This window comes from Gigantopelta aegis, chromosome 15 (assembly GCF_016097555.1).
Source record: "Gigantopelta aegis isolate Gae_Host chromosome 15, Gae_host_genome, whole genome shotgun sequence".
In the NCBI taxonomy this organism is placed as follows: domain Eukaryota; kingdom Metazoa; phylum Mollusca; class Gastropoda; order Neomphalida; family Peltospiridae; genus Gigantopelta; species Gigantopelta aegis.
The window spans coordinates 8,737,504-8,754,720 of NC_054713.1; the positions used below are offsets into that span (position 1 = coordinate 8,737,504).

At 37.6% G+C, this 17,217-nt stretch overlaps 1 protein-coding gene across 1 annotated transcript in view; it reads right to left on the reverse strand.

Annotated features, from left to right (window-relative positions):
• The window catches only part of LOC121390321 (neurogenic locus notch homolog protein 1-like), a 40,584-nt gene that overhangs the window by 10,724 nt on the left and 12,643 nt on the right, over positions 1 to 17,217 (reverse strand). Inside the window, exons 10-12 of the mRNA XM_041522107.1 lie at positions 5,918 to 5,958; positions 4,084 to 4,236; positions 1,492 to 1,582 (exon numbers count right to left, since the gene is read on the reverse strand). Of these exons, the coding sequence (XP_041378041.1) occupies positions 1,492 to 1,582; positions 4,084 to 4,236; positions 5,918 to 5,958 (285 nt within the window). The remainder of the gene's footprint in view (positions 1 to 1,491; positions 1,583 to 4,083; positions 4,237 to 5,917; positions 5,959 to 17,217) is intronic.

The window sequence follows — 17,217 nt, forward strand, 5'->3', positions numbered from 1 at the left end:
ACAGAGGATATTAAAGCGACTGTCCTGGGTTGCTTGACTTTAATAAACACGGGACAGAGGATATTAAAGCGACTGTCCTGGGTTGCTTGACTTTAATAAACACGGGACAGAGGATATTAAAGCGACTGTCCTGGGTTGCTTGACTTTAATAAACACGGGACAGAGGATATTAAAGCGACTGTCCTGGGTTGCTTGACTTTAATAAACACGGGACAGAGGATATTAAAGCGACTGTCCTGGGTTGCTTGACTTTAATAAACACGGGACAGAGGATATTAAAGCGACTGTCCTGGGTTGCTTGACTTTAATGATATTAAAGCGACTGTCCTGGGTTGCTTGACTTTAATAAACACGGGACAGAGGATATTAAAGCGACTGTCCTGGGTTGCTTGACTTTAATAAACACGGGACAGAGGATATTAAAGCGACTGTCCTGGGTTGCTTGACTTTAATAAACACGGGACAGAGAATATTAAAGCGACTGTTGCTTGACTGGGTTGCTTGACTTTAATAAACACGGGACAGAGAATATTAAAGCGACTGTCCTGGGTTGCTTGACTTTAATAAACACGGGACAGAGGATATTAAAGCGACTGTCCTGGGTTGCTTGACTTTAATAAACACGGGACAGAGAATATTAAAGCGACTGTCCTGGGTTGCTTGACTTTAATAAACACGGGACAGAGAATATTAAAGCGACTGTCCTGGGTTGCTTGACTTTAATAAACACGGGACAGAGAATATTAAAGCGACTGTCCTGGGTTGCTTGACTTTAATAAACACGGGACAGAGGATATTAAAGCGACTGTCCTGGGTTGCTTGACTTTAATAAACACGGGACAGAGGATATTAAAGCGACTGTCCTGGGTTGCTTGACTTTAATAAACACGGGACAGAGAATATTAAAGCGACTGTCCTGGGTTGCTTGACTTTAATAAACACGGGACAGCGAGCTTGATATTAAAGCGACTGTCCTGGGTTGCTTGACTTTAATAAACACGGGACAGAGGATATTAAAGCGACTGTCCTGGGTTGCTTGACTTTAATAAACACGGGACAGAGGATATTAAAGCGACTGTCCTGGGTTGCTTGACTTTAATAAACACGGGACAGACAATATTAAAGCGACTGTAAAACCACCCTCTGTAAACCGGAATTTCCTCAAAGCCGTACGTTTTTTCACAGTCCCTTTTAATAATCAATACTAAACTTAACCTCTCTAAGCAGGATACCTCATAATACCGGACAATTAACTTGGTCACGAGGGTGTCCGGTTTAGAGTAGTTTCACTGTATGTGCTATATTAAACTATATTTATTTACTAATTATAATAATGGTCGTTGAACAAATAACACATATTGCTACCAATAAGAGCTCGAATTAAAAAAAAAAAATTTACTCCATAAACTCGAGCTTTAAACCGGAACTCTCCGAATTAGTGCAATGCAACCTTGAATTTCTTGGTTATAACTGGTTGGTTATCAAACTTACTATTAGCTCTGCGAGCGGAGTTCGCATCATGACCCTGTTGGCATTGTGCACCCCATTTGGCGGCAATTGCGGCAAGTTCATCATCCCAGTGCTGAAGTAAGTAAGTAAATAAGTAAATAAATAAATGAATGAATGAATGAATGAATGAATGAATGAATGAATGAATGAATGAATGAATGAATGAATGAATGAATGAATGAATGAATGAATGAATGAATAAATAAATAAATAAATATAATGTAATCATAATTTTCGTCCATACCTGTTAAATTTTGTTTGTTTTGCTTAACAACACCACTAGATCACATTGATCTATTAATCCACGGCTATTGGATGTCAAACAATTGGTAATTTTGACATATAGTCTTAGTGAGGAAACACACTACATTTTTCCATTAGTAGCAAGGCATCTTTTATATGCACCATCCCACAGACATGATAGCACCTACCACGACCTTTGATATGCCAGTCGAGGTCCACTGGGAAATAGCCCAATGGGCCCACCGATGGGGATCGATCCCAGACCGACCGCGCATCAAACGAGCGCTTTACCACTGGGCTACGACCCGCCCTTCCATAACGTCGTGTAATATATATATTTTTAGTATGTGTTAAACAGCAATCTTCCAGTTGTAGGATATCGATTTGATGACATCTGATTTGCAGCTCCATGGTTTTGACCAGATTGCCACAGCCATACCATCTAATGAAATAAACACGATCGAAATTGATTACTGTACGTTTTAAAAGTTAATACAAAACTGATTATTCTGTGACGTATAATCTGAACAAGAAAACAGTTTTCCGTAATCAAAACAATATCTCTGCACATAACAGAGTGAAAAGAAAATTTGGGCGAAACCGTGATTGTTTCTACGAATCACAATCAGAAGCCACGTTTATAGGAGGACTGCCACTTCCCAGGATATCCTTTACAGGACGCCACATTCTTTTTGGGCGGCCTACTGAATCCCTTCGGTGGCTCATTCAGCTATTTCTGGTTCCACCCAGTGCACCACGACTGGTATATTAAAGGCCTTGGTATGTACTATCCTGTCTGTGGGGTGGTACATATAAAATATCCCTTGATACTAAAGGAAAAATGTAGCGAGTTTCCTCTCTAAGACTACATGTCGAAATTACCATATGTTCGACATCCAATAGCCTATGATTAATAAATCAATGTGCTCTAGTGGTTCCATTAAACAAAACAAACTTTAAATGTTTTAGCATATTTAAGATATTACTTATAATATTTACTCCAGATGTTCAAAGATAAAACTTATTTCATGATATTTAAATCTATTACAAATAACATTCATGCAGTGATTTCTAACACACACACACACACACACACACACACACACACACACACACACACACACACATATATATATACATGTGTGTATATATATATATATATACATGTGTGTATATATATATATATATATATATATATATATATATATATATATATATATATATATATATATATATACATACATACATACATACATACATACATACATACATACATACATACATACATACATACATACATACATACATACATATAGAACCCAGATAATATACTAGTCACATGAAGTTAAGGGCCGCACGAATACTGAGTCTGAGATGGGTAGCCCATAGCCGTGTCAGTGGTATGGAAACGCCCTTGTAACTAATGGATGACGGGGTGGCTCACTTGCAGGCATCTCGCTACTTGTCTCGTGTATATGCTATCATTCAGACATGTCAGGGCTCGACCACAGTCCAGAATGTTCAGTTTACGTTTTAGTGGCATGGTTGTCCGTAGCCAGATTACAAAGAAATGTATACCCTCCCAACCCTAATCAAACATGGAAAGTGTTAAAGGGACATTCCTCAGTTTGCTGCAATTTTTTTAGATGTTATCGACTAACAAAGACTTTTTGACGACTGTAATTACATATCAAATATATTTCTCTGCATAACATATTAGTGGCTGTATAGTAAACGTTTTCTGATCGTTCTCATATTTGTACTACATTAAATCTCATTTTATTTCCTAAAAAAGACAAAAAACATTTTCGTACGTACGAAATTATTTGAAGACAAAATCCAGTTTGGGCTTCTTACAAATATTAAGACGACCAGGAACACATTTAATATATATATATACACTGATATTCTAAACAAGAAAATATATTTAACATGTAAGTTTATTCGTAGAAATATTTTATTAGTCGGAAACATCTTACAATGCAGCAAACTCAGGAATGTCCTTTAACATGAAAAACGAGTACCCTACTTAGTCAGAAAAAAAAGTTTTAAAAAGTCAAATAATCTAGGATTTTTGTATGCATTTATCATACGCTATCTACCGGCAAACAAACAAGCTGGGAGTAAAAGGCTCATGTACATGCAATCTTGAATGTTTTATTAAAGTCTGTAAATTACTTTTCATTACCTATCACCGCCCCTGATTTTATTAAGAAAACAAATTTATTTTGAGAAAGTAAGGTAAACTTTTATTCTGGCCCTTAACTTGTTGTGACTAGTAAAATTAAAAACAAACGCAAATAAACAACAAACAAACACAAAACATTTTACCAGTATCTGCATGTCGCTTGCTGGAGGGCTGACGCCAGCCCGAAGTTCGTTGTGTATGTCCAATATGGCCTTTTTGTCGGCAGCCGATAACGGCACATTCGTCCCCTTGTCCGTCAGACACATGGAGTGAGATGAGGGGTAGTCAGAACATTTCTGAATTAACAACGAAAACACAGGTCATTATTTTGATGTCTGCCATTTTTAATATTGACATCTAACACATCACACCTTAAATTAAGCACAGCAATCCTATATGTTGTACAAAATATACTATCTAGATAGGCTTAATAATAGTAGTCAGTTTTGAACTTGTAATAGTTTCTTAAGCGTGCAAAACATTTTGCCTAAATTGATGTCTAAGTTTAATGCCTTATTTGGCCTAAGCTGATTTCTGTGTTTAATGCTTTATGGTGATACAGCTGATACATCTTCAGAATCCCAAAAGATACAAAAATCCAAGTTCTTGTAACAAAACTTGAACATACATATACATTGTTCAGTGTTTATACTTAGTCATAGTATTGGCATTTTCTCTAAGTATTCTATACATTTTGTAGATAATAGAATCCTTGTTATTAATTATTTTAACCAATACATCAATATTCTCTGTTTACATATAACAAAGATAGATAACCTTCCAAGCTCTAATAAAATAGCGTTATTTTGGGTTCTTATCTTGGCACTGAGGATGATTTTACAAGATTTTATTTTTATTTTTTCTAAGTCGCAAATATTACCTATTGCGCTCACCTCTGAACCATACAATAAAATTAGTACAACATTTCTATCAAATATATATAAGTTTGTACTAATATTCATAGACACAGTCGAAAATAATGAGTATACACACTTTAACGCCTGTTCTGACAAAGTTTTGCATGCTAATTTAAAATTACCAGTGTAACTAAATGTACTACCTAACTGATAAACAATATTCAACACTATAAGTTTGTAACGCCAACATTGATACATTGGTAGATTTATGACTTTTAACTACACATAATTTTGTTTTGTTCACTTCGAGGCCCCACGTATCACAGTAAATTGCCAATTTATTTAATACTAAGTGCAAACCATCTTCCGATTTAGAAAATCAAATCGTATCGTCTGCATAGAAATATCCTCTAATAATCTAATTGGATCAACAATATCAGAAAATTCAGACTGCATATCATTAGCACACATAATAAATAATATAGGTGATAAAGGTTCACCCTGCTTAACTCCTAGTGACACGTAAAAAGAAGTCTGAAATATTAGAAAATAGTCTACAATTTCGTACTTGGGTAAGGGCTATACATTGACTCTAGCATCGTTACACATTTATTTCCTACCTCATATTTTAATAACTGAGAACATAAAAAAGTATAATATATAGTATCAAAAGCTTTTCTAAAAAATCGATGAAAGCACAAAATATGTTTTGTTTTTCGCTTAGAATCTTTGAAATTAATGCGTATAGGATAAACATAAAATCAATAGTACCACACCCATCCCTGAAACCAAACTGAATTTATTTGTGTCTTCACACCAATATTTAATTTGTTTCTTAATACTAAAGAAAACACCTTTGCAAAGGAACTCATAATAGTTATGCCTTTGTAGTTATTAACATCATATGGGTCTCCCTTTTTTTTGGTATTGGAAAAGTACTCCACAAGACCAACTTTCGGGATAAACCCCAGAATAAAAATTAACACTGAAGAGTCGTAGTAAAGAGGAGTTAACACATATGTACAATCAGTAAATATTTCCGATTTTATCCATAATAATAATCAACAACAACAATGAAATAAATTAAATGTAATATACTGGTAATTGTGGGTATACTTACATATGCCCTTCTGTGTCGTACTAGGGCACTTTTACTCTCAACTGAAAAGAACAAAAAGTTATGTTTAAAGGGACATACCCAAGTTTTTAAACACTAAGACATATTTTTCACTGTTGGATAACCGAAATCATACTTTACTTAGATTGTATTGTTTAAATTGTCCATCTCCGTACATGCGAAAGTGTTTTTAGTGATCCTGGTGTTTTGAATATCACAAAATATATTTCTCATATCTTAAAAAACGCACGTGCGTCTGAGAAGTAACAGTTATGGAGTTGAGTTTTAGTCTATTTTTAGAGGGTATTTCACCATTTGAAAATCATAGACTCATGTTTCACTCAATTGTAACTTTATAAAAATGTCTCTTTAAACGTGGATGCATATGCTTATACGATGTGGATGTTTGCGGAGCAATTTGCCATGACTAGTAAGCATTTTTTTTTTTACTTTTAAGGGCGGAGGGAGGGGAGTCAGGCTCCAGTCTGGATAACAACATTTATTCATACTTCAATTATTCCCAAACAACTATATAGGGTTGCAAACGAATCTCTCATCATATTTTACATGGATTACAACTAATATTGAGAATAGAGTGATGGAAATACATGGTGAAATGGTTTCAGGCCAGCTCCTTTTGCCCGAATATCTCTTTCGATTTTGCCCGAAAGTGAAGATATGCTCCAGCACTGGGGGTCGGGTAGGGGACAGTTGAATCTACCCGACCCCTCGTCTCGTACGCTTAAGTATAAGGAAGCCCCAATATATACATTCTTACGAGATAACTATCAAACCAACTTACCTATTCCATGAGAGAGACACGCAATCAAAGTCACGGCAAGAACCCACGAGGAATTCATCGTGTCCAGTATACAGTTTATAATGGACTCTTGGCCCACAACTTGCTATTGTTGTCCGTTTTATACTCTTCATGACGTTCAACAGGTGCCTCCCAAAGAAGGAATACTATCTTGTAAATACCAGGCACCTGTTTCACAAGATCTTCAGGTATTGTCCATGACACATTAGGTAAACAGTAAGTATTGAAAGTTTTTAGTTAACCTTTTATCTGAACGACTTGAACTGCGCGTGGACGGGAGTAGCAACACGTTTTCTTCGATCGCTGAAATATCATTCTAAAAACAATACGATAAGTCGAGTTCATAAAGGTGACTCATTACAAATATGGTCATCGGAAATGTTCGGTTATTGTTCTGTTTTGTAAACTTTTTTTTAAAAACACTTCGATGCTGTATCCACCGGGTTTACTAAGTGTATAATCACCGACATCGGTTGTGCAGTTGTTTCGTCATCAAACGTAAATGTACTGGGTTCGCATCCCGGTACTGGCTTCTAACAAGAGCAAGTTATTGTTCTGTTTTGTACACATTTGTGTTTACACTTCGACGTTGTAGCTGCCGGCTTTACTAAGTGTGTAATCACCGACATCGGTTGGGCAATTGCTACGTCATCGAACTTAAAACTGGTAGGTACTGGGTTCGCATCCCGGTACTGGCTTCCGACAAGAGCAAATTATTGTTCTGTTTTGTACACATTTTTATTTACACTTCGATGTTGTGTCTTCCGGGTTTATTAAATGTATAACCACCGACATCGGTTGGGCAATTGCTACGTCATCGAACTTAAAACTGGTAGGTACTGGGTTCGCATCCCGGTACTGGCTTCCGACAAGAGCAAATTATTGTTCTGTTTTGTACACATTTTTATTTACACTTCGATGTTGTGTCTTCCGGGTTTATTAAATGTATAACCACCGACATCGGTTGGGCAATTGCTACGTCATCGAACTTAAAGCTGGTAGGTACTGGGTTCGCATCCCGTTACCAGCTCTCACCAAGAACAAATGTGAATAGTTTTATGGTCAGATGTTCAGACCACTACACCGACTTCTCTCTCACTAACAATTAATGAATAACCATTAACACCTTGTCCTCGACGGACGGACCAGACAGCTGAGGTGTCTGTCCCAGACAGCGTGCTTAAGCATTAATTGCATTATAGGCACGAAAATAAAGCGACATGAGGTAAAAAAAATAGTTTTTTTTAAATATACACATGGGACGAAAAGTAACAGGGGTAGGACGTAGCCCGGTGGCAAAGCGCTCGCTTGATGCGCGGTAGGTTTGGGATCGATCCCCGTCGGTGGGCCCATTGGACTATTTCTCGTTACAGCCAGTGCACCGCGACTGGCATACCAAAGGCCGTGGTATGTGCTAACCTGTCTGTGGGATGGTGCGTATAAAAGATCCCTTGCTACTAATGGAATGCGAGCTTTCCTCTTTAAGACAATATATCATAATTACCAAATTTTTCACATCCAATAACCGATGATTAATAAAGCATAGTGCTCTAGTGGTGTTGTTAAACAAGCAAACCATTGTTCACGGTCTAATTTTTGTCCGGGTTCACTTTTCGTTTTGGCATTAAAATGACGATATCTCACACTGAAATATGTTCCGCATGATTTCAAAATAAACGAAGAATATTCTTTGTTGGTCTGACTTCATCAGAAATAGTTTACCAAATATATTTCATTTTATGTGGGCAACAAAATTAAATGGACATTCCTGAGTTTGCTGCAAATTTTAAGATGTTATCGACTAACTGAGACTTTTTATCGCTTGTAATTACATATCAAATATATTTTTCTGCATAAAATATTAGTGGCTGCATATTAAACTTGTTTCTGATATTTGTATTAGGTTAAATTTCATTTTATTTCCTAAATTTCTTACAAATATTAACACAACCAGAAACACATTGAATATACAGACACTGATATTATAAACCAGAAAATATATTTAATATGTAAGTTTAATCGTAGATATATTTTATTAATCGGAAACATCTTACAATGCAGCAAACTCGGGAATGTCCCTTTAACGCAAACATATAAAATGTTTCGTTTTTTCGCCCGTCTAAGGATTTATTTTAGTTGTGAAGTACAGTGAAACCTCTCAAAACCGGACCCTCTGTAAACCGGAATTCCCTCAAAACCGGACATTTTCTATGGTCCTTTTTAAAAAATAATTAAAGAACTTAACCTCTCTAAACTGGATACCTCTTCAAACCGGACATTTTACTTGGTCCCGAGGGTGTCTGGTTAAGAGGGGTTTCACTGTACTTGTGTATTCCTGTATTATACTGCAAAATGCAATATGTAGGGCAAACCACCCAACCATTCAGTACCCGACTCAGTAATCATAGTAATTATTCTGTATAATAAACAATCTAAAGCACCCCATGTGGCCCCTCATTTCAATATAGCAGGACATGATTATAATTGCACTGTGTTACAAAAGATTACTAATCTTGATAAAACTAAATTGAACATTGCCGAATCACTCTGGATGCACCGCTTGAACACAATGTGGCCTGACGGACTTAATGAGTAAGACCCAAGCAGTCATTGACTCTTCTGTTGTTACTTCCCCCCAGTCGGCTTATCCTGTGATTTTTTAAGTCTTTTAACTTGACATTTTCACTTGAACTGTTTTTATTCACCTGTTTTTAATGCTGAACTCCTGGTTTTATGTTTAGTTTGCTCCTGAGGATGTCAGCATTTAGCTGACGAAACTTTGAGCTTTTTAACTGTAGATTTTTAATTGTGGTTTTTAGACAGAGACTTTATTTTATCATGTATTATATTTTGAAAATGATGGCGCCACACTACAAGGACGTTTGTTGAAATGGACTAAACCAGTACATTATTATAGTCCCAATTTATGTCCCAAATATTGCTTTTATTACATACACTGTAGAAAAACTTATTGTTGAATAATTTCTGTTTGCAGGTTTCGTTTCTTTGCTCATAATATTTCTGTACTCCTACTCACTGATGAAGGAAGGAAATGTTTTATTTAACGACGCACTCAACACATTTTGTTTACGGTTATATGGCGTCAGGCATATGGTTAAGTATCACACAGATATTGAGAGAGGAAACCCGCTGTCGCCACTTCATGGACTACTCTTTTCGATTAGCAGCTAGGGATCTTTTGTATGCACCATCCCACAGACAGAATAGTACATACCACGGCCTTTGATATACCAGTCGTGGTGCACTGGCTGAAACGAGAAATAACCCAATGGGCCCTACTCATTGATATTATTGCTCTAAACAAAGAATTAACTACCCAAATCACTCAATAATATTTAATTGTGATTCCTTCTAGTTCCAAGCGGCGCACGAAGACGTAACTCTCTAGATTTGTTATACTTATTTGAGGGTGACCTAGTTTTGAAACGTCTACTAATTCACAGTAACCTTTAATTTTGTTACAGAATTGTTCAAATAAAGGATAAAAGACCGCACTTTAAGGTTAATAAAGCTGTTTTATGATTAATGTCAGGACGAGTAGTAATAATAGCGTTTCTTGTACACCCGTTGGTGAAAACACCATGCGTTATTTTTCATAACACATAGTTGTTTACACACGTACGTGCCTTAACAATTTCAAGACATACGACTGGCTGCTCCTAGGTGATGACCAGGGGCCTAATTCACTAAACTCTCGCAACTTTGCGATCTCGCAGTGCACTGCTAAAAGACTTGCAAAGAGGATGCTTTGTTGTCTAGCAGAGCCTAAGAGACCTTTGTGAATTAGGCCCCTGGTCCCCGTTCCACGAAACGATCTTAGCCCTAAGATTACTCACACATAAGCTGATCTTAGGGCTACGATCGCTTCGTGGAACGGGGCCCTGGTCACCATTGCCATACTTCTAATAAAAAACCCAGCACGGTGGAAATCGATTAAACTGTGACGTATAGTTAATCTGGCAATCATGACATTGTATCTGTGACGCGTATTAAGTTGAAGCTACAAGTGTAAAGGGTTGTAAATATCTTTTAGTCAATAAAGATGTAAACATTTTCTTAAAAACTGTTTTTTGGGGGATATGTAAGAAATAGAATAGTACATTCGTGTTTAAAAACGTATCAAACTCGCTTTCGCTCGTTAGATACATTTTAAAACAACTCGTGAGATAAATGGTATCTAACGGCCACTCATGTATTATTCTCTATATATGCTTAGCCGGACGGATGGTGAACAACGTAGGATACATAAAATGCAGTGGTATGTGCTGTCCTTTCTATTGAGATTTTTTTTTTTATCTTCAATAGATGGGAGCGGGAGGATTTAGCTCAGTCGGTTGAGTGCTCGCTTGAGGTGTTTGCGTCGCAGGATCGACCCACCTCGATGGATCCATTCAACTTATTCGATTTTTTGTCTCGTTCCAAACAGTGCACCACAACGGGTAAAAGACCGCGTGGTATGTGCGTTCCTGTCTTTGGGAAAGTGCATATAAAAGATCCTATGCTGCATTAGAAAAAATGTATCGAATTTCCTCTGATGACTGTCAGAATTACCAAATGTTTGACATCCAATGGCCGATAATTAATTAAACAATGTGCTCTAGTGGTGTCGTTAAACAAAACAAACAAATAAAATCAAGGGATGAAGATAAAAATATGACATTGTTGCTAGGCATTTAGAAAATACTCATAAAAGATCCATTGCTATTACTGGAAAAAATGTAGCGGGTTTCCTCTCTAGGACTATGTCACAATTTCCAAATGTTTGACATCTAATAACCAATGTTTAATAAATCAATGTAATATGATTCACTTTTTTAAACATTTCAAACGTATTATTTTCATTGATTTAAAGGGGCTGCCCTGAGATTTCTGCCGTTGTAAGAAAGGAAGGAAATGTTTTATTTAACAACGCACTCAACACAGTTTATTTACGGTTATATGCCGTCAGACATATGGTTAAAGACCACACAGATATATAGTGTAAAAAGAACGCGTAGGACCCCGGTTCCCAGGAAAAGTAGTCATTCCAAAGTAATTAGTTACTTACTTTGTTTATTTGTATTTTTTTTTTTTTTTTTATGTGTTTTTTGTTTGTTGTTTGTTGTTGTTGTTTGTTGTTTTTGTTTTGGGGTGGGGTTTTTTTTTTTTTTTTGGGGGGGGGGGGGGGGGGGGGGGGGGGTATGTTTATGTTCTGTTTTGTCTTGTTACTACAACTTGTTTTCCTACGGAACTTAACTTTTTGTTTACTTGTATTCCTAGGATATAGAGGGGCGGGACGTAGCCCAGTGGTAAAGCGCTTACTTGATGCGCGGTCGGGTTGGGATCGATCCCCGTCGGTGGGCCTGTTGGGCTACATTTCGTTCCAGCCAGTGCACCATGACTAGTGTATCAAAGGCCGTGGTATGTGCTCTCCTGTCTGGTGGGTGGTTCATATAAAAGATCTGGGATATCAAAGGCCGTGGTATGTGCTCTCCTGTCTGGTGGGTGGTTCATATAAAAGATCTGGGATATCAAAGGCCGTGGTATGTGCTCTCCTGTCTGGTGGGTGGTTCATATAAAACATCTGGGATATCAAAGGTCGTGGTATGTGGTCTCCTGTCTGATGGGTGGTTCATATAAAAGATCTGGGATATCAAAGGCCGTGGTATGTGGTCTCCTGTCTGGTGGGTGGTTCATATAAAAGATCTGGGATATCAAAGGCCGTGGTATGTGCTCTCCTGTCTGGTGGGTGGTTCATATAAAAGATTCCTTGCTACTAATGGAAACATGTAGCAGGTTTCCTCAGATGACTACGAGTCAAAATTACCAAATGTTTGACATTCAATAGCCGATGATTGATAAATCAATGTGCTCTAGTGGTGTCGTTAAACTAAACAAACTTTTACTTTTGTTTGACACCCAATAGCCGATCTTTATTTATCGTCGTTATACAGTCATTCAGTCATTTCATTTATCTCTTTTCAATCGATTTAATTTTTTCCATATCTTGACGTTCCTCTTACCTTTCAACTTGTTTTGCTGTACATTTTCACACCTCTGTCCTTGTCTCTACAACGGCGACAGATGTTTCATTAAAAAACAAAATGTTTCCAATTTATCCTACTATTTCAATCTGTTTCGACCCTTTCTGTCAGTTTCCTCCGACTCTGTCTTCTAAGCTGTCCACACCATCACCTACCTGTCTCAACTTCCTCCACGGGTGCAGTCTCTGTGTGTACTTCCCTGCAGCCACCTGGCATCCTCGTTCTCTGCCGCTAATAAATCTGGTCTGAACCACGGCACTAACTAATGACCGCCGGTAGTATGGGAGCATAGTAGATGGTTACAAGTGCTTCTTAACAATGTCAGAAGTAGCTATTGAACACTTCCCGATGTGGTCCGACTAACCCCACAGCTAAAAGCTACTGGGACATGGCATGACAAGAGACAAGCACCTGTCGCGGTTGGAGAGACAAGGACTGGGTTGTGGAGGTGAACAGCGAAAGACGTTGAAAGATAGGAGAAGCTTCCAGATCGGGAAGAAATGAGATGGAAGTCAAAGGAGAGAAAGGAAAGAGGGCAGTGGGATATATATATATATATATATATATATATATATATATATATACTGTAAACCGTGAAAAAAATGCGTGCGTATAAATTTCGCGTCATTCGCGTCCAACCTTATGTCGCGAAATTAATACGCACGCACTATTTTCCAGTTTGAAGTGTGCTTAAAGTAATTTGTTTTATTTTGAAATATTTTATTGAGACTAAAATTCACAGATTCACTCAACAGACCGAGCTCTCCTTGGTGGCGACTAATCGTTAATTGTTTTATGTAACTTCAATCGATGTCGACTAATCGTTTATTGTTTTATCTACCAAAAGGTGTTAACAGTTAACAACTGAAGCTGTGAGTTGTGATTCTAATACAGTGAGGTGGGTAGGGCCTAATCCCCGCTATAGACTCTGAACCAGGCACAATTGCTTGATGTAGGATAATAGAATATTGATTTACAGACAGTAACTTTATAACAATTACAGTGAGCTGTCTTTATCCACTTATGTCACAAGTCAAATGTATTTTGTAAATTATTATTATTATTTTTTGTATTGAGCTACATTGTCACTGTTCACTTTGTCAGTATGTTTTATGTAGCTGAGGCAATGTAGCATTAGAAGTCAGAAATAGCTTGGTGTATAATTATTGACAGCCTTGTGCGTTACTATTAATGCAATAGAACAATAGAGCTGTAGCTTGGCTTGTAGTTGTTGAGAATGACTGTAGAGTGTGGGTATGAAATACTGTGTGGTGCATGCTTTGGGAGCTTGGGTTGTGAGTAGTTTTGGTGAATAAAAGCAGTGTGGTGTAGTGTACTGGTCACTGATAACACATTCTTTTGGTAGAGACGTTTGGAAAAATATATTGGAACGAGATATGTGGGTGTACATTAAAAGCTGGTATAAGAGCGTGAGTAGAATCATGTGTATATGTTTTACATTAAGCTTAAATGTTAAAGCTTGTAAAATATGTGGTATGAGATAAATGTTGGTTTGTGGATCTTTATGTATTTAAACATTGTATGCATATTATGAGTTTGTGTAAACAAGAAAGGAATGGATTATTAATTGGATGTATTAATAACTGAACTAGTTTATGAGCGTGTAATGTATGTATGTATGTGAACTAGTACCGGGTATGTGGTTAAATATGGATGTGGTATAATGTGGTGATTTCAATAATCTTTTGTTGTAGTTTTTATGCTACGTGAGATGTGCCCCAGGTGCGGTGGAAGTTATAACAAGAGGTGCGTCACGGGGTCAGGGCTGTCTTTCGTGATGTTGAGGGGTCTCTTAGTTCGTAAGAGATGATGCAATGGAAAACTGGATGGAGAGCTGAGAGGTGGTGAATTCGGTGTTTGGTGTATCTAAGTAGATACTAGGTGCTCCGTGGACGGAGAACTGGTTACTTGTGTAATAACATGACTTTGCAACTTGTGTGATTCATTGATAGTTTGTTGGTGGACTATTATGCAATGATTGTGTTAAATATGAAATCGATGGGTGGTATGAAAGGGTATGGTGTGTTATATTTGTGAATATTTATGAGATTATTGTAAATTAAAATTATTGTTTATATCCTGAATTATGTTGTTCTTCATAGTTGCTAGTACATATATATATATATATATATATAGATATATATATATATATATATATAGTTTTAAATTTGTTTTTGTTTAATGACACCACTAGAGGTCATTAATTTATTAATCATCGGCTATTGGATGTAAAACATTTGGTAATATTTACATATAGTCTGAGAGAGGAAACCTGCTACATTTTTTTCACACAAGCAGCAAAGAATATTTCATATACATTTTCCCACATTGTGACACAGGACAGAACATACCACGATTTGTGATATACCAGTCGTATAGCACCGGCTGGAAGGGGAAAGGTACTCTCACAATCTTTCATATTCAGATATTGAGAACAAAAGTTAAGTTTGTTTTGTTCAACGATACCACTAGAGCACACTGATTAATTAATCATCGACTATTAGATGTCAAACATTTCGTAATATAGTAAGTAGCAAGGGATCTTATGTATGCACCACCCAACACACAGGATAGCGAATACCACGGCTTTTAATGTAATAGTCGGTGTGCACTGGCTAAAATGAGAAATAACCCAATGGGCCCAAGGATGAGAATCGATCCCAGACCGACCGCGCCTCAAGCGAGCGCTTAACCACTGGGCTACGCCTCATTCCACCCCAACCCCCGGCTATTTGATGACAAACACTTTAACCCGCTACCTTTTGTTTCCGGGTTAATATTACATCACCACTACAGAAAACAATTTGTAACTTATTTTGTTTATATTTTCTCCATACTGCACTCGGTGCAGTTTATGAGAATAAAATTCTTGTCTTGTCTTGTTAGTAACAATGGATATTTTACATACCCTTTCAAACAGACAGGGCAGAAAAACCACGATGTTTTTATATACCAGTCGTATAGCACTGGTTGGAACGGGAAAGGTACTGTCACAATGTTAGATATTCAGACATTGATAATGATAGCAAAATGTTAATAGAGGAGAAGAAACACGAATGATTAGAGAGGAACCCGCTATATTTCTTCTTAATTAGCAGCAAGGAATATTTTATGCACTTCCCTACCTGTAGGACAGCACATACCAGCTTTTGATATACCATGTGTGATGCACTGGTTTTAACTGAAAAACAAAACCCATTGATCCTTCGACCCAATCACGTCAGGCGAGCGCTCTACTGACTGAGCTGGATCCCCCACCCCGCCCGACCCCACCCACCCCACCACCCACTTTGCCGCCACGAGGACTTCTAGTTCTTATCAATAAGCTTCTATATAAACATTTGTTTTTATATAAACATATAAAATATACTATTGTGTATATAATATTATTTTTACACACCCGTTGTTGAGAACACCATTCGTTATTTTTGATAACACATAACCTGTTTACACACGTACGTGTATTAACAATTTCAAGCCATACGACTGGCTGTTCCTAGGTGACGACCAGGTCACCAATGCCATACATTAAATGAAAAAACAGCATGATGTTAAAATGTGCTCAAAACCTGGGTTTGTTTTAGGATATGTAAGAAATAGAATAAGACATTCGTGTCCGTTAGATACCATGTATCTTACAACTCGTTGTTTAAAAACGTATAAAACACGCTTTCGCTCGTTAGATACATTTTAAAACTACTCGATATAAGATAAATGGTATCAGTGGCGGATCCAGAAAATCGATTTGGGTGTGTGTGTGTGTGGGGGGGGGGGGGGGCAATGCCATGAGGCGGAATGCCAAGGAACTTTGGGGGAGGCTTGAAAGGGGTCGTAAAAAAATGAAAATTAATATATAATAAAATTATAACTGTCGCAAAATGTAGGGACCGCCCCCGTTCCCTGGATCCGCCTCTGGGTATCTAACGGCCACTCATGTAGTATTCTCTATATACTATGACGTTTTGCATACACACAGGACATAACATTTTCAGGATCTAAGGTGTAGCAGTCGTAGGATACAGATTACGAGGGGCAACCTCTGCAATAGCACACGGCAATCAGCAATTCCGTGGAGTATTTTGTTTTCTAATTACATGTATATTTGACCCCTCCCCCCCCCCCCCCCCCCCCCCCCACCCACACTTTTGTTTTCCGTAGACATTTGTAGACATTTTCTCACATGCATGTGTTAGATAAGGAACATGGCGGGACGTAGCCAAGTGGTAAAGCACTCGCTTCATATACGGTCGTCTGGGATCGATACCCGTCGGTGGGCCCATTGGGCTATTGCCCATTGCAGCCAGTGCACCACGGCTGGTATATGAAATTCTGTGGCATGTGCTATCATGTCTGTATGATGGAGAGTATAAAAAAACCCCACCTTGTTACTAACGGACAAATGTAGCGGGTTTCCACTC